General features: G+C 39.0%; 1 protein-coding gene across 1 annotated transcript; it reads left to right on the forward strand.

The window, feature by feature from the left end:
* Positions 1-155: 155 nt before the first annotated feature.
* Positions 156-11,458, forward strand: mdm1 (Mdm1 nuclear protein). The gene is made up of 15 exons (XM_030778626.1): positions 156-173; positions 882-987; positions 1,222-1,532; positions 2,364-2,498; positions 3,134-3,310; positions 3,605-3,750; positions 4,127-4,223; positions 5,676-5,714; positions 6,934-7,133; positions 7,491-7,778; positions 8,385-8,527; positions 8,760-8,893; positions 9,000-9,231; positions 10,774-10,842; positions 11,211-11,458. The coding sequence occupies exons 1-15, from the start codon at positions 156-158 to the stop codon at positions 11,318-11,320; spliced, it is 2,205 nt and encodes a 734-aa protein (XP_030634486.1). The 3' UTR covers positions 11,321-11,458.
* The last annotated feature ends 16,305 nt before the right edge of the window (positions 11,459-27,763 follow it).

Raw genomic sequence — 27,763 nt, forward strand, 5'->3', positions numbered from 1 at the left:
TTAGAAACGTTATTGATGCGCCTGCGCGTATCGAAGGACGCTACTACCTTTACCGAGGCAACGCAGGTGGCAACTAAAACTGATCTCAGCTTCAGTTCGTTAGATTTTTTTTACACATATCCACACGCTTGCAAATTCTTCCTCGTCGGAGCGAAATGACCGTTCAATTTAAGGTATGTTGTCCAGATCTTAGCTACGAAGGAGGTAGGCATTCCAACTGATGGCAGTCAACACTAAAGTATTGCATACGTCACGGGTTTTGAATCAACACGCCAGCAATACAGTTTCAATTTGCAGACACTGAAGTACAGGAAACGGATAGATGGCTAGATATCTCAGAAAGGTTAGTTTAAAGTTAGACAGTTTGCTCACACTGCATATAGCGGTAGCATATTCGGGATGCAGGATATTCAGTATTGGCAAGTATTCACTTTTTTGAGAGCGACCCGGAAAACAGCGAGCTAACTGAGCCAGTATGGTCTTATTTGTAGGCCATTTGAGGTTAAAGAAAGGTGCATTCGCTGAGAGCTCGAGAACTTCCTGGTATGTATTGTGAACACAACAGGGCTGTGATTTGCTCGTTAATGTGCTCCAATGGACACCGAAAGTCCCGTGGCAAAATTAGCAACACTGGCATGAGGATGATAAGGGATTTAGTTAATCTAATAGTTCGCATGATCGTTTTTACATGGCTAGACCTACATGCATTTCTTATACGATTATCTATCTCTCTGTCGTGTGGCAGCCACGATAAGCACACCGAATAACTCCCTCACCTGACATCATCAGCATGAATAAATGCATTAAAATGCATATGCATTACTAAATAGGAAGATTAGTCAGAACGTTGTGCATAAGGTTGTCCCTCTCCATATATGCAGGGAATCAGCGAGTATAAGAAAAAATACAAGATACGGCGTGCACGTCCTGCAAGCGAGTCTTCACATCGTAAAATGCGATTGGCTGGACTACGCTCCGACCAGTTAGGTAAACCGTGTCCTGTATGATTCTTGCACAGTTTTGTCACTATTAATTTCAGAAGTTTGTAATCACCCTAATTTGTGCAGGAATGGAACAGTATGCCAAAAAATTAGTAGAACTTAAAACGAAATAAGTGGTTGCCTTAAAATATTTACCTCAGGTTTTTTTACCGTTCAGCACAGAAATATGTATTGTTATTTCTTTGAAGAATGGTAACCCGCAGTTGCCCCATGTTGATAGGCATAAGTCGGGAACCTCAGTTCCTGTCCAGGAGAAAGGTTCCTTTTTACAAGCCGCAGACATCAAGCTCTTTCCAGTGGGCTGTGTCTGATGAGCTGCTGCAAGGACAGGGCACTGTCAGACCTGGCAGTCCCCTGGCTGTAACCCCTGTGGCAGTAACCAACAGTCCAGAGGAAGCAGAGGTCCCCCTTGCCCCAAGGAACCCTAAACCTATTGGAACCTCCTCAGCATCACCCCAGTCAAGGGAAGAGGTTCCAGCTACCCAGCCCTCCTCAGGTGACACGCAGAGGCAGGACCCTAGATTAACTGGAGTAAGTGTGTTATGCACACACGTACACACAGTAACACACCATGACGGTTCTTTTGAGGCAGGAGACCCAGTCCCCAAATACTTGATGGCAATACCATATGTTAATCAGATAGTCAGTTGATGCAGCAGCAAGTGGATGAGTGTTTTTCCTATAGAGCAGGGGTGGGCAAATCCGGTCCTGGAGGGCCAGTGACCTGTCGGGTTTTTGTTTTCACCTCTTAGTTACCTGTTGATTTTCACCTTGCAGACAGGTGTGCACTCTCTTTAGCCAATCACAGATTGTATTTAGTTAGCTGACAAGAAAAACAGCAGGACCATGGCCCTCCAGGACCGGATTTGCCCACCCCTGCTATTGAGCATATGGGACTGTGTCTCTTGCTATCAATGTTTGTTGTTTGGCAGAACTCTCTTCTCTTGGTCTGTGTTGTATCAATTGCTCTGCAGATCCTTCCTGCACTATTAGTAAAAAATATATTTGTAACTAATACTGCATGTAGCTATACTGCATTTTCTTGAGGTTGTCAATGCTCTTATATAGAGAGACCTCATCTTAATTTATGCCTGTTTTCTAGCATAAGGCATAATTAGGGAGGAATGTGTGTGAATCACTACCTTCATAAGTGACACTGAGCTGTATGCTAATTCAGCTTTTTGATCTAACAGTAATGACACCTTCACTCCCTCAGCACACAGATGTGGGAATCCTACGGAAACAAATGAAACATTTCTATGGTTTGAAATCAGGTTTCAGTCCAAATGGACTTTGTATTGGTTGTTTTAAAATTTAAACAAAGAACTAATGAACTCAGTATTTATTTACTCTTTCTGTTAGGTAGACCATGCTCTGAGAAGGAAAGCAGGACTTCGGTCAAATCGACAGAAAAATGGGTATGAGAGCTCCGAATACCAGAGACAGTTCAAATGGAAATCCCCTGTGGCTGCATCACCCCTTTTAGCAGCGCACCAGGTATTTCAATATATTAGAAGAATGTTTCTCAACATTTCTGCAATAATTCATGTCAAACGAGATTGTATTCCATGAGTGGAAGCCTAACTCATTGCACATTTATGTTATAGTTCAGATGATTTTAAAACTAAAAGCCAGTGGCTTTGACTCATTAGCTCTAAGTTTGTTGGGTATGAAACATCATAGCTGTGTTATTGGGAGGACTATAAAGAACCACTTTTGACTGCTGAACTTTCATTTCATTAACTTTTTCTCCAGTAGATGGTAGCAGAGTTATATAGTCTGAGCTTCTTCAGTTACTGTGAGTCAGGATGACTGAATTATGATGGTGTCTGTTTTTGGAAAATGTGGTGTGAGTGCAAAGATTCAGACAAACCCTCGTAGTGTCTCCTATTCAGACAAATAATAATTGTAAAAAATAATTGTAAACAACTACTCCCCAACTGAATGATTATTTAAAAAAAAAAGATTACTTTGGTCTAATTCAAGAATAAAGTTCTATCTTATCTTATCTTATCTTATCTTATCTTATCTTATCTTATCTCAATGATTTTGGTCTTATCTCTGAGACAAGAATGGTTAGAGTTATGCTTATTTAGTTACTGTCATGTGGAACTGTTGTCTGTATGCCCTAGATGCTGAACACTAGCAGCCGATCTATCCCACCTTTCAAGTCTAACCCAGTCGTAGCAGAGAGCGAATACACAAGAAACTTTAAGGGCTCACCCCCTCCTCGTCCACCTCGGCTACGTCGGGATGTAGAACAAATGGAAGTTCCACTCTTCCACAAGGAGAATGTTTCCCCTCTTAGTGCCTCACAGGTAACACTGAAATATGGAACTTATTTACATATAGGAATTAACAAGCTACACAGACCTGCACGTATTAATGTTAAGGAAGTATAGGATGTACATTTCATAACCTTGGTCATACACCCTGTGAAAGACTGGTTAAACATGTCTTATGGACAACATGTCAAAAAAATTCCCTCAACATTTGAACGTGTAGAAGAAGTTCATATATAGTATAAAGACTTACATTTGTATGTGGGGAAACCTTGGGTTTTTTCAGCTAATTACTTTTTCTTTAAATCTTTTGCTTGGGAGAATAAAAGGAAGAAGAGGAAGGAACAACACCTCAGCAGAAAGTCAGGCTCTAAAGAGGAACTGCCAGGGTTTCAGCAGGAGAAACTACAGACAGAAGTAAGGTCACAGAGTGCCCAGCGAAACAGTGCACCTACAGTAGGCCACAGGTGAATACTGCCACTGTATGCATTTGCATCTCTGATGTTCTGTATTTGTAACTCCAGCTCTGTAGCCACACATATATCAACACTTGTATTTGACAGTTTCTGCTTATGACGCTACACATATGCATGCCCATATTACAGTAAAACAAATATGTGGAACTCAGCCCACATATTGCTGCTTCATATAGCATTTTCAACATGAACCAAGACGCTTAAAAGACAAGAAAAGAGAAGTTTACATTTTCTGTTGTCTTTGCAACTTCTCCATACTTCATACGTGTTTTATGTAAACATTCCCACTGTACTGTTTGCTCTTTTCCCTTCGCTTAAGGGCGTTTTCCAATGTTTTTGTTCTTTTGTCTCTTGTCTCACATCTCAGGGGAGCGAAGACTGAGTATAACTCAAACTTCCAGTCCCCACTTACGTACCACTACAGAGACGGTGTATGGGTCAAGACCAGGACTGTAGGGGAGGAGGTAGGGAACAAATCAACTGCTTTAGTACCATGGTGAATGACATGCTAATGGTGAAGATGAAATAAACCTGGTGATAGCTGTATTGTATTATGTTGGTCAGGAGTTATGGTGAAATCTCTTCACAGAAATTTCTGCATAATTTCAACATGATGAATACCATTTGCCTTCGACGTAATTTTTAAGCTTAAATTCTGTTGGTGTGGTAGTAGCTAATGCCTCTTCATTAATTAACAACTCATGGATAATAGCTCCTCATAATGTCTGAATATAATCAGTGGGAAACTCCGGTGAGAACAGAGTCCTAAGACATTTCTTAGGGTTTAAGGCCCAACAAACACACTGACACATCAACATTTATGTTAGTATGCTACAATCATTCATGTGTATATTTCACACAACACATTTTGTGTTATTATGACTGTGGCCTGCACAGAGAAATCAGCATAACCAACACCAACCAAATTGTGTCTCCTAAGTGAGATGAGACTTCTCAACAAAATCTTGTATCTGCAACTAGTCAAGTCTCACGCAAAAGTTGTAGTAATGGCATAACCTATCAAAAACTGTCAATGTGTTAAATCACAGCCACTGCACATAAGTGCACTGGATATGCTCTGGCTTACTTACTGCACTCACACTGTCTAGACACATGTAGACATCCTATCCAACTGTTTTTCTGGGCAAGTAGGTCACAGTTACGAACTTAATGTGAGCTGTAACTATGCATAAGACATTAAAATGCTCCCAGAGTCATTACCAGTGCTATGATGTCATGAAGTGACCATTCAGTATCCTTTGTGTCTAAAGCAGATGAGAGGAAACACACTGACTGTACGCAAGCTGGTATTTGATAAAATATGAGAAATCAATGATAATCCATGGTGTATGGTCAGTCATACTATTTAGTGAACAATTGTTCATATAGAAATATTTGCATGTATCAATAAATAATTGAAATGCTTAAAACTTAATTGTTATTTGTTTTGATATTTATTTCCAAAAATAAGTTGTGTTCATGTTTAATGATGTATGTTCATGTTTAAAGATATATAAATTTATACTAATGATATTTCATTTTCAACAAAATGTCAGTTACATGCCTAATTAACAAGCTTAAAGACAACATTAGAGATGTTAGTCCCGAAAATCTTGTAAACATATTAGGTTAGGCTGTAGGCTGCTTTAGTTGTCTATGAATAAACTCTCCCTCACAACTAGATTTTCTGTATATTGACAAGGGAAGAAATGATCGTGCAATGCATTGAATTCATGACACTTAGTAGCACTGTTTGAGAATGCAAGCTATTCATTTATGAGTGCTGTTCAGTGTTAAATGACTATAGTAAAAGATCTTTAGAGAGGTTTGAATGCTAATGGTAAATTAATTCACATTTAAGAGGGTAATGGACATGGTGTTCTGACACATCTTCAATCTGTGATATGTTCTTGCAGGCTTGTGACAGTGACCATGGTCACGAGTGGTATTATGAGGTAACTGGCCTATCTGGTATACCTTTTTTTCACATTTTGTTAGTGTCAGCTAAGATCATTTTCTTGATTATATAAAAGACATACAAAGCAGTGTGTGTGTGTGTGTGTGTGTGCGTGTGTGCGCGTGTGTCTGAGCAAGTACACGTGTGTGTGTGTATGTGTGCTCATGGGGACATCAAGACTTATCTTGATAAGCATTTTACTCTGAATTTGGTGCACACGTGTGGAAATCATCCTGAATAGCTGTGGTTAAAATAGCAGTGAAAGCTTTAGCACCACTTGAGTCAGCAGTTACATGCTTAATGTGAGCAGCAATCTTGACATGGAGCTCCAGCTTTGATTATAGTGATCATATAGTTGTTGGTTGATTTTTGCATCCTCATCTGTCTTATCTATGGAAATAAAAAGGAAACATGTACATTCTAGGTCTTTGTTTAGCAGTGTGTGAATTATCAAAGATGGACAATAATTTGAGAGATGTCAGTTTTGTAGTGATCCAGGACAATAACTAAAATTGTTGAATGGAGATTTATTTTAGTGTAGAAAGTTTACTAAGCAGTTGGCTCCTGTTCAGAATGGAATTAGATTTCACACTGAACTTGTGGAGGATTTAAATTGTAGTTTTTGCTGGTTATTAACCATACATAAAATAGAGAAGCACCTGATTTGTTATCTGATGCTTTGTGCTAAAGTAAACGGCTCACATTTGTGGGCTAAAGAATCTGAGTATGGCTTTCCATTTCAGAAGCCCCATGCTGTTTGGTTTTCATGGCTTACAGGGGTAAAGGAGAGAGTTTGTCAATTGATACTCACTATTCTGTTTCTTAGAGAATAATCCTCTGCGTCAGTGATAGACTAAAAGCCAATATTGGCCCAATAGGAATCTACAGCATTTTATTTTAATACATGCTTAGATACTAAGAATGACCTCTATGCTTTGCTTCATCCCTACCGAGAGCTGCAGTAAAGACTCTCTGAGGAGCGGAGGCTTTGTTTCTGAGTTAGCACTTACAAACATAACCTACACTGTCCTCCACAATCTCAACTTCAGCAGTTCTGCGTGGCCAGCAGCTTGTCTTGGGGGTTTCGTCTGAATCTGCTACTGCTAGGAACTCAATACTGCTGTACATTTTTATGAATTGTTACAGTGAAATTTTATAACGTTAGAATATGCACAGCAGTGAAGGTTTATAAGTGTACCTATTTCTTTTGTCATTAGGTGAAGGAGTTGCGAGAGAAGGCAGAAGCCTACAAGAAAAGGGCGTGGGGAACACATTTCTCCCGCCTGCACCTTAACCAGATCCTGTCCGAGCAGAATTGTCTTTGGGAACCGTCCAGTGCCTCCTCTACCTCAACACTGACAGAGGGCAACAGGAGTTCGGCCAGCAGCCCAGTGATTGAGGCCCTGGATCTGGCCAGGTGAACAGATAGACAGCTGCCTGGAATTGTGGTCTGTGCACAGACCTACCCTCACAAGGCTTTCACTGAAAGGCACCACCTGTTGATGTTTAACACATTAGCACTTAGGGTTAAAATTTACTACAAGATCTAAGGTCAAAATCTGCTGTACATAGCAAGCATACATGTTTTTCTTTCAAACCTCTTATCAACCATTGTTTCCTTTTTATTTGTCATGGTCTTAAAGAGAACTTTTTCTTTTTGAGACCTAGGTCTATGCAATTTTTTTGCATTTATTGAATTTACCATAGTGAAATTTTACAGATCAGGTTGTGGTCCTTTAAGTTGCATGCTCTTTGCATTCTGTGCATCTCATAGGGTGGAGAGTGTGAGGGGGAGCTCCAGTCCTGGAGCCTTTGCTTCCCAAGGAACGAGTAGGAGGAGTTCTATTGAAGAGGCAAGTCTTCCTGAAGGCCCCACCATTCCTGTGCAGAGAAAGTTGGCATGGGGGGAGGAGGTAGGGCCCAGAGAGGCCAGCGAGACTGAAGCAGAGCAGCCACTGGAGGAGCCACAGGTTGAGGAGAGAAAGGAGACAACAGAAAAAAGAGTCAAGGAGGAAGAGGAACATGGAGGCAAAAAAGGAAATTTCAGACACAAAAGGGAGGAGTAAGTACTGGATCATTTCCCCTCATTCTCCCTAGAGATGGCACGTTCCCTAGAACTAACCCTCTTATCAGAATCAGAATGAGATTTATTGGCCAGGTATGTTAACACACACAAGGAATTTGTTTCCCGGGTATTGGAGTCTGTTTAGCAATACAGACAATATACAGACAATGTACATATTATTTACAGACAATACACAGTATACAAGCAATACACAGATTATATACAAGACAAACAATATAGATAAATTGTGTGTGGTAGTGCATACAACAGCAATGTGCATCACTTATGGGAATGAAATTGTGACGTATGAGTATTTATACAACACAGTATTTATAGATGTGAAGCAGGGTGTAATAGCTGTCTGCAGAACCAGTAGTAGCTATGGCATAGCAGATGATACTGGTCAGCTATTTCTGAGGATGATGGCAGGAGGAAAGACCTGGATGTTTTTAGTGTTCAGTGCTTCAGTCGTAATCTCTCCAAACAATTTCATCATGTTCACATCCGTGTGGACAAAGAACAAATATTGCAGAAGTCTGGCTTTTCCGTGTAAGACAACATGCTTTATCCTTCCTGAAACAGATAAATACTGCTTTGTTTCAGGGTCAGGGTCACAGTGGGCCAGCCCATGTCACCTGTAATGAGGTTAGAGAGTTATAAGGAAGGGGGAAGACTACCCACCCCTGAACTGAAAACATTGGCAGCCATGCAGAGGACCCATCATGACCGTACCACCCCAGCCACTGGTAACCAAATAATGCATACTGGCACTGAACTTGCAGAACTTTCCACTACAAATGCTTTTAGTTTCACTATGAAACAAAGGTTTACAAGTGGGAAGGAGAGACAAGTCAACCCGTTTTCCAGATCATTTTTGTGCCAAGACACCGAGTTCATATCATGGTAGTTGTTTCCATTTCGGCATGTATTTTATTAAGTCTCTACAGAAGGTTTTTTATTCGTCTTCCTCTGTACTAGGGGGTGCTCTCTTGGTTTCTCCTCCAAGACCGAAGAACTCCAACAAGGTAGTAAGAAGGAGTGAGCCACCGCTGGGCAAGCCCCATTCACCCTATAAGCATCTGCATAGCTCCTCCGTGTTGGCTGCCAGCAAGGTATTTCCCATCACTTCAACAAAATATTAATCAGTTACTTCAACAGATATGCTGTTTTATATCTACACTTTACAATTGTCTCCACTCCCTCTGTTGTGTTTGATAGACTGATACAGGGAGTTTACCCAGCTCTTCCCCTGCTGCAGGCGTGGCAACAGTTGACCCACTGCCCTTGCGAGAGGATTCTTGGCATGGGGAACACATTAACTGCTCTACTGGTGAACAGCCAGTTAAGTTATCTAACAAACGTAATACTGGTGTTCAGTCACTGACTACCATCCTCCCCCCTGCCAACAGAATCCAAGGCACAATGAGGAATCCTGAATTCCAGCACAATGGTATGCACTGTCACAAAATAAATATTCTCCTCTCAGACTTAAGAACTAAAATAACTTCAGGAAAGTTGTTCATACTTAAATATGGCAGTAAGTTGGGTGGAATTAATTTGTTAAAAAGTCTTAAAAAGTTCAGTTAAATATTGTATTGACTTTTTTTTCACCTTCAGCTAAATCTGAAATATTATTTCAAAGTTGTTGTTTTTTTTATTTAACATGTATCTGCCATTTGCAAAAAGTGGCTGTACAAACAGTTTATTTTTGATGCTCAAAAAGAGTTCCCCATTTTGTGAGGAAGAACAGAGGAATTGCCACTATGGGTAAATTCTATATTACCAAACCTGATGTTTTTTTTTAGAAAACATTCCATGTAAGAGTACATTTGATTAAGGCAGGGTTCTGCTGTACAGATGTGCTCTCTATGTTGTGGGTGCTCTCTATGTTGTGGGTGTCAAATGCCAATTACGCTTCATTTTCTGAACACACTGTCAGCCAGACACTGATATACTTGCAGGCAAAAGTGGACGGTGCTCTTGACTGGGCAAGTTGCTTTGCAGTACTGCCATACGCACAGTAAATGAACAATTCAAGTGGATTCACACATCAGTCAACTTAGGATGTTAAGCTTCGGCAACCTTTGTGTCCACAGAGTTCAAAAGTTTCAATAACTTTAAATGAAGTTCATGTTCAGTTTCTACCCACTCAGAAACACAAATGCAGTAGGCTGCATTTTGATCTTTTGAAGAAAATGATACCTTTTTCTTTTTTCTTTTTTTTTTTTTTTTACATTGCGTGGCGTTCTTTTGATTTCTTCATCAAACTCATAAACGTGTCATTAGGCATTTACCTTACCTAAGCACTACTGGGAGCAGTCTCATCAATGTGACTATCACTGGGTCTTGCTCTAAATTTTTTATACGTACGACATGGGGAGAGGGCAGAAGAAAAATTGCAGATTTTGTCTGTTCAGATGCCAGACAAGCAGAACTGCCTTGGAAACGTGATCGCAAGAGTCATTTACTGTCACTGTGAGGTGAGGAGAGGGAGGTAAAATTACCGCAGATGGGGGAGAACAGATCATAGTATCTAGGTCAGTCTTCCAACCTCTTTATGGTTTTTATTTCCACTAACGTCAAGTGTTGACTCTGCTCTACCTGGTTGAGTTCATCAGGCAGGTTTGACATCTAGTCACATGGAAATTCCCTATCCGGCTTTTCCCATTCATATTTTCCTGGTTGTGTCCAAGTCTTCAAGAGGGAGCTGTTTGCCTCTGCTGTGTCATACCTACTGAAAATAAATACTCTGCACAGAGCTATCTAGTGGTCACCTTGGCCTACGCCATTGTCTCAGATTTTTTAATGTCATTTAATATCCTAATAAACTGGCATCACAAAATAACACCTTCCCATGACTGACAGATGGTTGACAATGTTTCTTTTGATGACCGAACGTTTTGGAACATGTTGGACCATTTATGTGAGCAGCCCCACAGAAATTGATTATTGTATGATTTCAGTTCTAACATGCTTTTTATCTGTTTTGAAGGGAACTTAGGACATCATCGGCCTGAGCTTTTTTTGTTTCCCTCCAGTGATTCAGCGGTGTCTGATGATGGTAAACAAACACACTTACTAGGTTAACTGGATGTTAAAGGTAGCCAAGTGTAGAAAGTGTCATATAACAATCTACTCTTTGTGATGACTCATGTACTATAGAAACAGCAGACTCACTGACACATTATACTTTGGTCACCAGGAAATATTTGTAAAAGTATCTATATTAACAATTAGCTAAGTCCCACTGAAGTCAGTATTAAGCTGTTCTCCTTTTCTAATCGGAGTCTTCAGGAAGATGGTGTGAATATTTGCAAACCAAACTGGTAAACACAACATTTACTTCAATTTTCATTAATGTAATACCCAGTCATAAACCAGTTTGAACTCAGTTCCTTCAACAGCAATTTCTTTTACCTCTGACCTCAGATGACAGGATGTCTCAGATCTCCTCCAGATCAGCAGCCTCCTGCTCCTTGGCCTCAGAAGTTTTGAACCGTGCTCAGAGGCGGAAAGAAGACTTCTGGGGAAAGAGTTAATGTTTTAATTGGCGCACACATTTCTTCTGAAAGACAAAACTTACATCATTGTTTATCAGTTTAATGACTAGAGAACTCGATAAAGCAAACTAGGAAACATATTCAACTCCTTTTTCAGGAATCATAAACCCAGTAATAAAACAATATTAACTGTTTGTCAAGAACTATTATTCCTTTTTGTTGTGACTGGCGATGGTCAGATGATTGAGGATGTTTTGCTTCCGAAATGTCTTCCTGTGTAATTTTGTGTTTTCACATGATTAGTTTGAGTCAGTGTAAATTCCAAGCAGTTTTAATTGAACAATAGAATATAGTGTGTCTAATTTACTTTTAATCACTTAGGATTCGATATGACTAAATCCTAGTTTAGACAGTTGCAGATATAAATACAGGAATGATTTTGCATATTTTGTCTCAAGATAGTTGATGGTAGCAACATGTAAAGAAAAAAATACATGCAATTCTTTTACAATAAAATGTGAAGGTTGGTGAGGGGTTTTTTTGTTTGTTTGTTTTTATGTATTCACACCAACTGTGGCTAGAATAAAAGAAGCACAATTGCCCAACTTGATTTCAGAGAAGTTGCACAGTGACAGGTTTATTACAGCTTGAAGCCTGTCTGGATAATAGTATACTAAGGCTAGATACATTCATCTAATTCTATTGTCAAGACAAGCCCAAGTGATTGTTCAGAAATAGAATTACCACTCCTCTGTATTATAAATGCCCAAATAGGATTTTTGGTTAATCAGAATCTGAAACTTTAACTCCAAAGCATTAGCTTCATCTCTATCGTCTCAGGCTTTCGTCTAAATCATTCAGAAGTTTGAGATTGCAAAAAGCACTGACCTGGAAAAGTTTGAAGTGAAAATTAATTTAAAACATATGTTCTACATTTAAAGGAAAGTGTTAGGTTGTTAGCATTGATCTGACAGTTGGGCAGCCGTGGTCTCGAGATTGGAGAACCGGGCTCGTGACTGAAGGGTTGCTGGTTCAACTACCAGGACCAACATCCACAGCTGTGTGACCTTGGGCAAGACACTTAACCCCAAGGCCCCCCGGGTGCAAGCAATGCTACCCACTGGTCCTTGGTCTGGTGTGTGTGTTCACTACCGGTGTGTTGGATGGGTTAATTGCAGAAGACAAATTCACTGCTCGCTGTGTGTGTGCGATTGTAGAGTTTTACATTTACTTATTCGCAGCTTCTATTTTTATAACTTTAAACTACCATCAGTTGTCAATTACATTTTTGGAACTAAGAGCTAGAGCTGTGAATATTAGAATAGACTTTTATATGAAATGTTGAACAGTGGTTCGTGCTAAGTCTAGAGCTATGGTCATTTAGCCTGTAAATTATCACTATTAATTGTACATTTTATTAAATTGTTGCAATGGCAGAAACATGGCCACTGCAAGGTGATGCAATGCTGCATTGTTTGGAGGCGTTAAAGGTAACTTCTGCAGACTGGCAGCACTCAGTGATTAGTTTTCATACACACCGGATGCCAATGAGACTACCATTTATTGACAATGCACTTATCAGTGACCTCACATTGAGTGACAGGATCATATAGGTGTCTACTGGCAACAATATGTGCTGACGGTGCTGCCTGTCGTTCCTTTCGCTGGTAATTGTAAACACATTAATGTGCGTTGATAACAGCAATATAATCATAACCCAAGGATCCTCCACCTCTTATTTTAAATATCGTCATGCTGAATTCACAGAGGTATCAGAAGGGTGAGCCAAAGTAGAAAAATCAAATAATCACAAAAGTGGGGGAAAATAAGACAAAAGAAGAAAGAAAGAAAAGCAAAGGATCGCCAAATAACGCACCCTTAGAGCCCACTACTATTTTTTTTGGATGCATGACGTCACATTTCGCAGGCTAAACAATTAAAATTTCCCTAACATCAGTTGATTCCATCTGAAGCAATAAATTTATGACAGTTAACCTGTTCAAGTAACAGGGTTGGGGGATTACGCCCATATTGACTTCAAAGACAAGGATACCACAAATGACGCAGAAATAAGATCTGGGCCACCTGCAGAATATAAATACTTTCTCTGTTGCATGATCAACATGCAATCCACAGGTAAGAACAACTGTGCTTGTCTTTTTTGACAAAACGTGCTTAGCTCGAATTGGGGATAATAAAAGTAATTCTGCCGCTTATTTCAGGGAATCTAAACAGACAGACCTTACTGAGGATATACACGCGTTTGCACCATGAAGTCCATTGTTGTATTAGCGGTGATGTGCTACATTTTGGGAGGACATGCTGCACCTGCTGCATCGGAACTTTCTGGCCGTGTTCGTCCGCGTCCTCTAGACAACGCCGATACTTGGAATAACCTCATGGTGATGGCTGAAAATGTAAGTTAATTTAAAATGATATTTGATGCCATTTCTTTATCAGTTCATGCAATATACTGACTGGTGGTAATACATTTATTAATTCATCTGAAAAGGCACAGAGCCGAGACAAGGACCACGAGACGCGTCTGATTCCAGTTATTCCAAATGATGAACTCAAAGTGAGTAATGACAGTGTTATGTCATATACACACCACATAGGAAAATATACAGGAACTACACAAAGAAAAACCTATTCGTTCGTACTATAATAACTTTGTATCTCCCTTTCAGGAATGGAACGTCTGCTGCATCAACGCCAAAATCCTTGATTATTATCTTGATCACATATTGCATACCACTCAAGTGTACCCACGGATCGATCGAGTAAAGCCAGACTTGAAGAGGGTTGCAAGAGATTTAGAGCCACATTGTGTATGTATTTACTTTTATGAATATACCTTACTTTGTCGTAAAATGTTGCTTTTTAATCTATCTATCTATCTATCTATCTATCTATCTATCTATCTATCTATCTATCTATCTATATATATATATGTGCGTGTGTGTGTGTGTGTGTATATATATATATATATGTGTGTGTGTGTGTGTGTGTGTGTATATATATATATATATATATGTGTGTGTGTGTGTGTGTGTTATACGTCCATCACGGACTCCTTCTCACTGTGCCCGTCTCTCTCGAAGTTAATGTAAAATTTTGATTTTTGCAGAATAAGCCAACCTTTCATGATCACGAGATCACAAAAAAATTCAAGAGGAACTACACGATGATCAAAGAGATTTATTCGGTAGCCCATCAACTATATTTTTCATTAATGAAATGAGTAGTAATTGTCATTATCGTTTTATTGCAGCTATCCTTTATGTATGGTCAAAGTGTGGCAAAATTAAAAAAAAATGTACTGTCTATTTCTCTCAGAGTGTGCAGACGGCTGAGAACAAGGCTATAGGGGAAATTGACATTCTCTTCCACTACCTCTACGAGTCTTGCAACTCCTCCTAGATGACAGCGGTCCAGATCTGCAGGAGTAGATCGAGCATTTTTTTTAAAAAAAATGTACACCTGTCATTTTTCCCATTTGTTATGCAACTGATTATTTATTACCTTATTATTATTTATTTATTTTTCAATTAGTTATTTATTGGCCTGATTATATTTATTATGCCTATTTATTTTCTGGGATTATGTGGTGATACATGGCAGCTATACTTGTTGGGTGTGTGTGTCTGAAGATGAGCCATTCTAAGCCAAATCATAGGAAAGTAAATGCTAAAGGTTTTTATGTAAGGGTTCCAACTGATGTTGCATGCAAAGTGTGGCATAATGAAGTAATAATTATGAGATGTAAAGTTAGACTGTCAAGCGAGGCATTGTTTGCATGATGATGTCTTGTTAATGAACTGAATGGCGTCATTGTGGGAAAAATGCACATGCATGTTCAGTAAATGTTTTGCAATGAATTTCCTTCATTTAAAGTTTTGTTTTTGCTTAACCAATACTGTGGCTGGCAGTGATGTTAAAATGAGGTTTACCTAAATTAAATAAACACTGAATAACATATAAAGCTATGAGACAGTGAGTCTTCTAAACTCATGACTGAATGACTTAAATTTCTTGTGGTGTTAGTAACTGCAGTTAAGTGTCAAAATATAGGAAACACTTAAGTAAATGATACACCAAGTGCAGAGAACTTCCACAAAGGTACTGTCTCTGCGTTAATTAAGCAGGACCACCCCATTATTGGTAGAGTCGTGTATAGAAACGCTGGGCAGTCCCAGTTGTCCATCATTTTGGCTGTCATGGAAGGATTTTTCTGTGACACTATAAGGCTTGTGATTATTGGGTACATTTAACAGGAGCGTCAGAGATGAAGACCACTGCTGTTGCACCAAAAAAGAAAAAAAACTGGCTAAGGTGATGTGGGGAATGCAGGCAAGCACACTGAATCCATTGCCTAGAATGATCAATAATGAATGTGAGCAGTCAGTTTAAAAAAAGAGTAGTCTATTGATAACTTCACAGAAAGAGATGACATGGCTGGATTGCCATGTATTAACCTATATAACACACAAAATGCATCTTTGCCAGTAAAGTGGTTCAAAGACCACAGGCAGTGGAAAAAGTCATATAGTCAGATGAGTCATCCTTCATCCTGTTCATAACCAGCAGACAACTGCTTGTATGGCACATGGCAAAAGAAACCAACAGGCCCAAGTGCTTGTTTCCAACTGTGAGAGATCTTGGAACTTCTGTTCTGGTGTTGGTTGTTCGTTCTGATATTATGAAGGACCATAAAACTCCTTTTGTGAGGGACAAGGTAAATATTTACAAATGCTAAGTTATTTTGAGTTAACCATCATTCTACAATGAATGTGATCACTCAGATGACCTCAGATAACCCGAAAGCATGAGTGGTCCCTGAATGCTTTGATGAACAAAAATATTATTTAAACCATATGCCACGGGCATAGTAGTCACCTTATCTCAACCCGGTTGAATGCTTATGGCAGATATTAGTGTGATGAGTGAAATTTTTTTTTCCCACCACCATCAACATAACAGCAAGTGATGGATTTCTGAAGGAAGAATTTTGCTGTATTTGTCTGACACTTATTTCAGTGTCTCAGACACCTATAGCATCTATGCCAAAGTGTATTAAGGCTGCCCTGTTGGCTAATAGTGGCACAACACACACTTAAGGAATTTTCTGTTTTGTTTTCTTTATTTTGGCAGTTACTTAACCCAAACAGCAGACATTTATGTATGACAATAACAGGTCTATTTTATTTATATCATGCAATTCAAAAACCTGCAGCATCATGGAGGATGGCATCATGGAGGAAGTGATGTAGAACGCCTGACAATAGACCTGTGACAAAAGGCAGTTCTCAACCATGTGCGCCACCCAGTCTGTGACAGGGAAAATGACACCAGATATCTCAAGCAAATAAACACTTCCTGGTGTGTCTGAGAAAGTGATGTGACAAAAATGTACCCCAACCTGGAGTGTCCAAGGTGACGAAAGGGAATTTCTTTCATTCATTCTCTCTGAGCCTTTTGTGGCTGGTGGGTGTAGCCAACATTCACAGTTTGAGAAATATCTGGACAATTTCCAAAAATAACCATGAGATAACCTGCAGTTTTATCTCCCTTTAGAAGAGGCCTGACACATTATTGACTTGGACTGGAAATGGATAGTCTTGAATCCTGGATTATTGTTTTTTGTGCTTGTCCGTAAATTACAAATGTCCAGAAGTCCACCATTAAATGCAGTTTAATACAAAACAGTGTCTATAAATGAACTGTTAACAGTTATGCATAAAGTGACATACAGTCAGGGTGTAGACTGGCTTTGGCTTCTGTTATATGATATTCTTTCCTCGGGAGCACACAATGTACTGGAAAACTCCCATTTCGTTCTATGTTAATGACGAATGAAGCTTTCTTCTGCTTTAATGCTTTAATGGTCTGACATGACATTCTCTTTCTCTTACTTACTATGAGGGGTTTTGTTAATTAAAAGTAAAACATTAAGCAATTCCACTCCACTGAACATTTCAGGGTTACTGAAATATAATTAAACAGCAATACACGTTGTTGTTTGTTCAGGATATTCCAAAGATCAAATGCTCTTTTTATGAGGCATCTTTTGGATGTATTCACACTTCTGGGAGTCCCAGCGAGCTTAGAGGCAAACTCTCTCAGTAACTGTACTGCACATCATGTACACTACAAATGACTCTCGAAACGACTCATTGAACAACCTTTAGGTCCGTGAGGTACGTTGTACTAGCATCTAAACTGATTGAAGTGAGAGTTGGGGCTGCTCGATGTATCGCTTTTTAAAAAAAAAAAAAAATCGCCATTGCTACACGAAATTTCACGATACATACATCACAAAGGTATCAGAACGGTCGAGACTCCGGAGCCGGAAAGTTGACGGAAGCACATGGGGCAGAGGATTACCTTCACTCTAGCATTAACCGCAAGACTTCTGTACGCGGTGACGTAATCTGATGGGACAAGCAGAGAGGCCAAGAGCTGCAATGAGAGAAAGGACTCACTTCAAACAGCCGAGCAACAACCTACTCAAATGAGCATTAGTTACGAACAAACAAACGAGTACACGAATGCAAGTGTAGCAGCAGCACAGGACGAGTGTTAAATAAATATGATTGTTAATTGGAAATTATTGTGATGTCATTATACAGCAAATACAATCTATTCATTTTCAAGGTATGTGTTTGCAGCCAGAACCACACAGAAGTTCCGCCCCGTCTTCGTTTTATCGCATCTCATATCGCCATCACAATATCCAACAATTTACCGCACGTCGCAGATTTTCCCCATATCCTGCATCTCCAGAAAATTTTACAGAAATTCCCAAAAACCGAACCCAGAAAATTTCAGCTGAACACCACTCAGCTGTTTTCAGTCGTTACATCTTATATACATCTATAATACAACAGCAGTCTTTATGATTAATTCTGTATCTTTTTGTTGTGGTTAGTGGCACTATTGTAACCAAGGGGTCAAACTAGTCTGTAAACTGATGGGCATTTGTACTTTAAAATCAATTCTTTAAGATGACCCTCTGTTACATTTTCATGACTCATAATTTCACAAGTGGGGTCGGGGGAAGGGAGCGCGTGCTGGAACTCGGCGTAATGGCATTGAGAAAAGAAAGTAGCATAGTTGTCTATCTGGGTCACATCAATCCTGACATTGGGTCTTGTGGGTGGTGACCTGCTTTGAGCAGGTGGTGAGAGCATGGAGAAAGAAAGCTTACATAATCTTGTCACCCATAACGTTACCGTAAATGTCAACAAAAACATATCAGTCTTCTGCACAGTACCCAGGTTTTTACTGTATTGACTGGGCCTCCTTTATGTCGGTTTTGCAGGATGGAAAGTATGGAGTCATCACTACGTGCCAGCATCCCTTATTGTTGCTGCCGTTTATATGAACACGTGCTATTATGCAGTAAAAATGTCTGATACTGTCTGAAACTTTTCTAAAGTTAATTCTGTGATAGCATAGTGCATGGCAGTGGGTAACAATATCATAGCGAATAATAAAGCGTAATAATGAACATTACTGAATAATACTTCGTACTTACGGCAGGTAACTTGGTATCCCACCAGTCAAATAACAGAGTTTAGTATTGAGAATAAATGATCTAAAATAAATTAATTGAAATATAGTATGCAAAAATTCACTTGTTTATGCCATGAGGGTCAATTTTAAACTTATCAGCAGTATCTGAGTAATTGGAATACGAATCTATCTATCTATCTATCTATCTATCTATCTATCTATCTATCTATCTATCTATCTATCTATCTATCTATCTACCTATCGATCTATCGATCTAGTATTCAGTATAAGACAAGAACATAATAAGAGTGCAGTTCTTTTTTATAGATGAAAAACCTGTAACGTCAGATGTAGTTTTAGGATGACTTGCTCCAATTTTTGCCGCTGTATGACGGAAACGTAGAGTGCACGTTGCAACAAATCTGCGCTTTTGAGATGTAACCCATATTTCATCCATCCAGTGATCGAAACGCAGCACCACTGTCTCTAGAAATCAAAACCACAACAGTCAGGCGATAGGTGTTTCTAACCGCGAGAAGATCAAAGAGAACAGACCAACATCCTCAGCATTCGTGTGGCATCTCCAAAAGGCTCTGCTGACCTGTATAGCGTCACGCGTGTGGGAATTTTCAAAAGTTGGGTAGGTTGGGTCTATAAAAGGTAAGAGTCGCATCGCTTGTTTATAGCTCATGCAAACATCACCGTGACACTGTAGTTACGATTACTGGACAACTAAAATGCGCCTAGACATTTTGACAAGTTTTGGGCTGCTTGCTCTCATCAGCTTTTGCCCAGACTGTCAAGGGGAGCAGAACAAGCAAGTGGAATGCCTTAGGAGCATACCTTTATCTATGTTAAGTGAAATGGTCGAATCTATTCAGAGCATTCATCAGTCCTTACCTGTAAGTATTAAATTGTTTTTTGCATCAGACATTGCTATTCTATACATTGTTGTTCTGAACGCCCATGGCTCAAACTCTTTTCATTCATTTTCAGAGAGACGTGAAACGCCATAGAAGACTTTTACCAAATTTCTGTGGAAAGGTGTGAGCAGATCTTATGCTGAAACAGATTATTTAAACTGTATAACATAAAATATCAAAGGAATTAAGCAAATTACATTAATCAAATGTTTTAAAAGAGTAAAAGTTAAACTTTTAAGTTATTGAGCAATGTCACAATGATTAAGCCATCTAGGTCCATAATGAAAGCAGTGATGCAGTTGAATTATTAAAGCTAGAGGGTGTTGAAATATGATGCCTAAATCAATGTCTTTACAGAAGCTGGATATTGCTGTAGTGAATAAGATACTGGACATTTACAATGACCAAGTGTTCGCAAAACTGTGGAGGGACGGCAGTGAAAGGCCACGAAAATTTACAGACAACTTTTTACGGCTGCAAATGAGTGTGGCACACTGTGTAAGTACTCATCAATTACTTTATTTTTACAAAACAGTGTAACAGTTTGTGTGATCTCTCAAAATTATATGAGAAGGGAAGTCCATAAGGAGATTAGTTATTACACACTCTGGATGCTCGTAAGTGAGCAACACACACACACACACACACACGCACACACACACACACACACACTCACACGTACACATACAAAAAAAAAGACCCTTGACAATGTTATCTGACAATAATTGAAACTGTGAGGGTTATTCACACTCTTTCAGATGGAGAGAAGCCAAACAACTCTGTCTGTAGGAGCAAGGAAGAAGATCAAACTAATGGAGCAGACATTTATAAAAGTAAGTAAAACGTGCAGTAACGTGATACACAAAAGCCACAGTTTGTATCTATATTGCATCCTCCAATGTTTTATGTCTCAGCATTTTTAAAAAGATGTAGCCGATTCATAGATCAAAAAAAAAAAAAAAGGAAAGAAAGAGACATTGCCAGCTGGTGCTCCCCCATATGCAAATGCTGGCTTGTATGGTCAAATATGTTTGGATGTGTGTTTAATCATACGCTAATAACATGTGTAGAATTAGAGAATGCCAGAAAACTTGTCTTACTGATGTCTCACTGGAGGAGAAGCCAGGGCATATGTAGTGATTTGGACTTATGCACAGAGATTTACTACAATATGTAACAAAAACCTGATTATGTACACTATTCAAAAATCATCTGAGCAAGGTACTTTTCTATGTAAAATGAAGCAAACAATATTTGACTCATTTTTTTTAAACTTCATTGTCATTTAGTGTTGTAGCATTACATTTGTGTGCTTGCTCACAGGCTACTGGACACCAGCAAGGTGTTCATGTGTTTGATCATAAAGTGTATGAATGTTATTTGTTATCCAAATGCAAAAGAGTATTCATCAGTATTGCCATTAATCTCTTTTTGGCAGCTGCAACCAGAAGATCGCTCTAAAGCTGTTGGGGAGTTTGCAACAGTACTGCGTTGGATCAGCTTTTATATGGACAAAAAGAAATCACTGAAAAAGTGCCACTAGTTTTCACTCACGCACAGCATCCTTGCATACAAACAGCTGAACCTGCATCCACTCAAATACACATGCGTCTGTACTCTCGTACACAAACAGACACATGCAAACACATGCAGACACATGTGCACACACACACACACGCACACATGCACACGCGTACACACACATCCATACACAAAATGCAAGTCAGTATTGGAATACACTGACAGCTCTGATTTCACACAGACCAACAAAGTTGCAAGTTCATTAACATTCTGAATAATGCATATACGATGCCTTGCTATGCTTCCCATTACTAAGGCATGGCATGAGTCATCAGGCATATAGAGTTCAAGTCACAGTGCAGCTTGATTTGATCTTGGTAATGAACTGGTGAGTCTTTCAGTGATGACTCAAACTTTTTATTGCCTTGGCTGAATCTGATACACTTGGCAAGCCACGATACCTTTTCACTTTGTAACACTTCGTAACTGAATGCTTGCCTTTGCGTTGGTTTTGTGCGTGGGTTAGACAGGATGCAAACATTGATACTTTGCTTATCAACAAGCTTCACCATCATGCCTTTATCAGTGTTTTCTTAAGCAGAGAAGTTCTCTGTATTGTCATATTAGAATGAAATTTACAGATATTTATGCACATGTAAGTATCATCTCCATATTTATTAAGTTCCTTATTTATGTTTTTTGGCATAATTAATTTATTGCTGACATTGTCTTCTTTCCTGAGGACATGTTGTATTCACATTGAAAATGTTACTGTCGAGAAACATCAGATATGACTGGAGGGTCAACCCACCAATGATGTTACATGCAATATCCAGTACACTGTAATGAATCTCTTCTGCTGTGTTTTCTTTTTAATTTTTCATTTTTTTCTGAATTATTTTAATAAAACTGATCCATTTTTACAATAACAGTATTAGTGATGACAGAGTGTTTATTTCCCAAAGGCTTGGAAACAGTGCTTATATTTCAGTCCAGTGCAGTGTCAGTTGTAAATGTAAATACATGTTAAATAGACACAAACCAAGTTGCTTTGCCTTATATATACACTCATACAAACACACTAGCACAGACACACACATCACTGACAATTTGAGTCACACCAGAATATCTCTGGAACGGTTTCTGTGATGGTGGCTCTGGCACTCACACTTACTTTCATCTCTGTGTATGTGAGAGATATAGAAAGAGGTTCTGCAGATATAACCTATCTTCTAGAAGAGACCAAAGCCCAACCATAACCTTTTATATTCATGACTAATTAGACACCAGTGAGTAACTGTTCTTTCTCTAAAAAGCAGCAGCCAGCGCCGCTTAAATGAAGCGTTATTAAGCCTGAAGTTGGTTATTGCTGATTGCTGTGTTTTATGTTACATGGACTCCCTCTAGTGGATATATGTCACACCTACATCTTAGTTACTTTGCATAGTAAAGAAAATGGTTTGACTCATTCAGTAGTTGGTGAGCATTAGACAATGGTGTAAAAGTGAAACAGCTTAGAGGTCCAATTTGCATCAGTAAAGTCCAAATACTTCATATTAGGGGTGGAGATATCAATTGATGTACCACCCAGAATTTACATAAATATTTTAACAAACATAATGTGTTATATGACAAAAACTCTTTTTTGTTGGGCCCAGGGTCAGGGAATTTATCAGAAACCAGTTTTGTACAGTTTCTACAAATTTTAGATATGTTCAAAATGTACCAGTTGCAATGGGACTGTAGGCACTGCATAGCACTGCTGCTATGACATTGTGCAAAATATTTAACCCAATAAGTTGCTTCAGATGTCATGCAACATGGTAACATCCTGAAACTGCAAAACCTCCTCACTCCCACAAAACTATTTTCACACAAGAGACATTTGTTGTCAATAGATTCACACTGTCTAAACAAAAACAAAGCACATAACTCACCTCTGGTACACTATTTTTTTCTTAAAAATGATTATGTTAACATTTCATGTAATGCAAAACCATGTATCATAAACACACAAATGAATGTGGATGGCTTTTGTCATGACAGTTGAAAATTTGCTCTTAATTCTAATTAAATATTTGTTCATTACTATGTTTTGACACTCTGTATGATTGTAAATCTGTATATATGTTTATTACTTTTTAAAATGTAATGACAGTTAAAATGAAATGAGCCTTAAAGGGACTTTTGGGCCTTTGTCTTGCATTTAGCTTCTGTAAACCCTCACAGTATGAAGCTACAGTTCCTGGAAGTCATTGCTCTTTGAAATGACTCGTACACCACAAGCGCTTTTCTAACCAGCTGCCACAGAGCAACGCTGCTGCAACAGTTTGCGCATTCACCCCCTCCCCCCAACACACGCAGCCCCCCCCCCCCCCCCCCCCCCCCCGACCGAAAGAGACGTGAGACGTCAGCCTTTGTGCACTGACGGTGATGGGAGTGCACTGTGTGATAGGGCTGAGAGCTCTGACAAGTAGAGTTAGAACATTCATTAGGATTCACAAATCATTCTAAAATGAGCTGCCCTGTGTGAATATCGTATACATTCACATCAAGTAGGGTTTAATATTTAGGTGTTCACTTACATATGTACAGTATTTAAGAAAGATGAATGCTTCTTTTCCATCGGAGAAGATATCAGACTTATGGTTCATATCTTTACTCTCACTTTGTATTTGTAAATTTTCTTGTAGCAATAAGTAATTACACAAAACAACTCATTTCATCTTTATCTACATAGGATTTCTCTTGAAGGCAGCTTGGACAAGTAGTCTGAGAGTTTTTTTCCATATAAAAAATTAGTGTGAAGTTTGAACCAAGTTGGTTGTTATTAAGTGATGTCAGGGAAAATCCTTCCATTGACCATAGCATACACAGGTTTCCAATATACCAAAATGCAAAAGTTGAATCATCTTGCTGTGAATAGAAATGACACACCCATGAATGAGAAAGATTTGACACATCAAATCTGACCAACACTCATGAGCCCAAGCCAAACTTCCACATCACTAACTACACCACAGTAGTGGTTATATGGAAACTCTCTGCTGGTACCACTACTACGCAGGTGAAGCAGCACCACAGGAAACAGCACTGTATCACTCAGCACTGACTCAACCCGTAGGGCAAGTACACAGTTGTCCTGGTTTACATGGCAAATGGAGATCACTATAGTATTGGTCATTAAAAAGTAGTATACTATACTTTAATACCCATGTGTCATAGAAATGTAAAAAAAGCTTGTTTTTAATTGTGCAAACAAAAAGAAAAGTAATCTAAACTGAATCATACGTAACACATTGACTCTACGATACAAAACCTTCACTGTAATCATAAAACCATACAAATAGTGTCACAAAACAGCAAGAGAGCATTTGCCGGAATGTAATGGATTTAATGTATGATCTACCTCAACTTGTTGGATCATCCTTACACTATATAATGTGATGGAATATGTCTAAAATATCGGTGTCTGTATAACTGTCCCATTTATAACCCCAAAGTGGATTTTCTCAAACATAAAGTGCTATTCATTAAAGGATAATGAAGCCATGATTTCAATCATTAAACCACTATTTTGAGGATGTTTGGTATATGTATGCTGAAAGAGTGCAGCATCCAGTTGCCTCCCTCTCTGTCTGACTTATCCTGCATCGGTCATATACACATACGTATATCCATCTGTTTATTGTCCACTGTTCTACAAATCCACCCGTCCATCCATCCATCCATCCATCCACCCGTCCATCCATCCATCCATCCATCCATCCATCCATCCATCCATCCATCTGTCTATCCGTCAAACCATCTATCTGTGTGTGACTGAGTAATCACCGGCGTTAAAAAAAAAGGACTGGCTTAAAAAAAATGACAACAGCAACAGAAAAAAACTTCTCGGCACACATGCATTTTCAGGGAATTTAGAATGCAGACATATCAGCATTTTTTTGACTGTGCGTGGTTACGTTTCTTCACGTATGTGTGTGTATGTGTGTGTGTGTGTGTGTGTGTGTATGTGTGTGTGTGTGTGTGTGTGTGTGTGTGTGTGTGTATGTAGTTGTAACTGCACACACACACACACACACACACACACACACACATACCCACACACACACACACACACACACACACACACACACACACACACACACACACAAAGATCCAATGGTTTAATATAACTGCGGATTCCATTCTATTCTGTTTCTCTGCACTCAGGATGACGATTTTTAATGCACAGTTTCTTTGTACTACAGCTAATTTAGCAATGCACGATGACTTTATAGTGCATGCACCAAGACATTTCCATAGTGCATTTCTGTAAACACCAGTTAAAGAAATAAATGTATTGTGGGTTTGATGCAGCATCAGGGCAAATTACTGAGAATAAAGGCAGTTGATCTGAAGTGAGAGGAGCTCTAGGAATAAAGGGAGCCACATAAATTTGTCATATCCTGTCCTGTGCAGCAACTTCAGACTGGTATCAGAGCTAAAAACTGTCACAAACCACTGGCCTCAAAAAATCCCTCTACTGAGTGACTCTCCTGATCAGTGCTGTTAACCAAGTCTATTTTATAGAACAGATGACCAAATCTTTGTGGTAACGGAAAAATAAGAGTGAAAAAAATGGGAAAAATGAGATCTTTTTTGGCTAAAGAGATGGAAACGGTGTAACTGTTATGTATTATGTATGTGATGTGTATGTTTTTGTTTTTGCTCAGTGGAATGTAACCTGTGTAAGTGCCTATATCTAACCAGTGACCCTGCCCTGGACCTTCAGTTGACCGTTTATAAAATTTAAAACATTATGAAAATGAGCGTTTAAAAAAATATCAGACTTATAGTCTTTGAGGGCATATAACAGCTATTTCACCATGCAAAAAAATCATGTCCTTCCTGCCGGCACCAAATTTCATCTTGAATCTGTTAATTCATCTTCTTTCAAAAAAATCTCCTCATGGACATACTTCTCTTTCCGCTAAGAGGCATTTTTGTGAAGGCCAGACTCCTAGAAGAGCAGAGTGCTGGAGACCACACAAAACACTGAGGGGAATTCAGAATTCATCTGAAATTTTTTTCAACCACAGTGCATAGAAAATCACACAGAAAATCATGATTACAAAGCAGAAATGAAAACCTGAATACAAAGGGGGAAAGTGCAGATGGACAGGTAGAACTCATTGACTCTAAATAATTGCATATAAGGCCTTTCAGATACACTCTATGTATAAATTAAATAATAGGAAACTAATAATAGTAAAGGAATACATAATTTTGTGTATACAATGTGTCATCTTCTTTGCCATTACAATAACAATTAGAAGAAACGCTTGTATGCAGTAAGGATAAACGACAAATTCTACTGAGAAGAGCAATTCAATGAGAGCATACACATGAAGGAAATATCTTCACATGAATCTAATCATCATACATTAGTTTTGAACCATGTCATCCTCCCATAATACCATCACACTGTGCATAGACTATAGCGCAGACTTGTAAGGGCTTTCCTAGTACATATTTATTGTCCCGTTCTCTTTTCATGAGCTCTGATGGGACAAAGCATAGACATGCATTTCCTTTACCTTTATTTAGCCACAGTAGGGCCAGTGAGCATCCCTTCAGGTTAAGTGCACATTGACAGCAAGTCAAGGAGATGTAAGAGACACTTGAACCACAGACCCCCTACACCAGGTTAGCACCCCTTCACATCCTGCCTGGTATTCAAACCAGCCACAATACTGTTTGTGGAGCTTTAAGCCAATGCCCTAAAATGATATGTCATCTGAAGCATGTCTGTTTGTCACCAACACAATGCATCTTACCTTGAGTTATTATCTCATCTGCACAAATATCATCATAACGACATTGCAGATGGACAATTTTATACACAAGGGAAAAATATTTTTACATCGTAGCACGTAGCATCGTACATCACTACAGGACAGAGTGCAGACTTCATAATACAGGCAGACTTCTGACTGTAAGGGTTTGCAGGGGCAGATCTCGACTCTGACATATTCATTGCCTCTTGCTATTTGTTGTTTCCTTTGCAGAGTTGGCTGGCCGGATCACAAGCATTACGAGCCAAACTCACAAAAATAAATGACTGGCAATTTCAAATTCGGAGAAAGTGCGCAGAGGGAAAATACGAAAGATTACTTCAGTTATGTATGTATGTTTCTGCAATCATTACATATCAAAGTTTCAGTTTGCCTCCCTCAATAATATCAAAACCCTTGGCTGTGTGTCTGCAGGTGGTTCGCTGTCTTCAACTGATGAGAAATAAATATCATTGAATTAGATTTTTAGTGATAATGCTTCGTCATCAGCTCTCCATAAAATCCTTAGAATCTGAGTGTTCCAAAGGTTCACGTCAGTCAAACTAGTAAACAAGCCTTATACATCTTTTTCATTAGATGGTCACTATGGCCTTCAGACAGATCTGATAGGCCCTTCTACGAATGTGAAAAATAAACTTTGTGGGTTGGGGGGGGTAGCTGCATTTGTTTGTTTAAGAGCA

This window comes from Chanos chanos, chromosome 1 (assembly GCF_902362185.1).
Source record: "Chanos chanos chromosome 1, fChaCha1.1, whole genome shotgun sequence".
Lineage (NCBI taxonomy): Eukaryota > Metazoa > Chordata > Actinopteri > Gonorynchiformes > Chanidae > Chanos > Chanos chanos.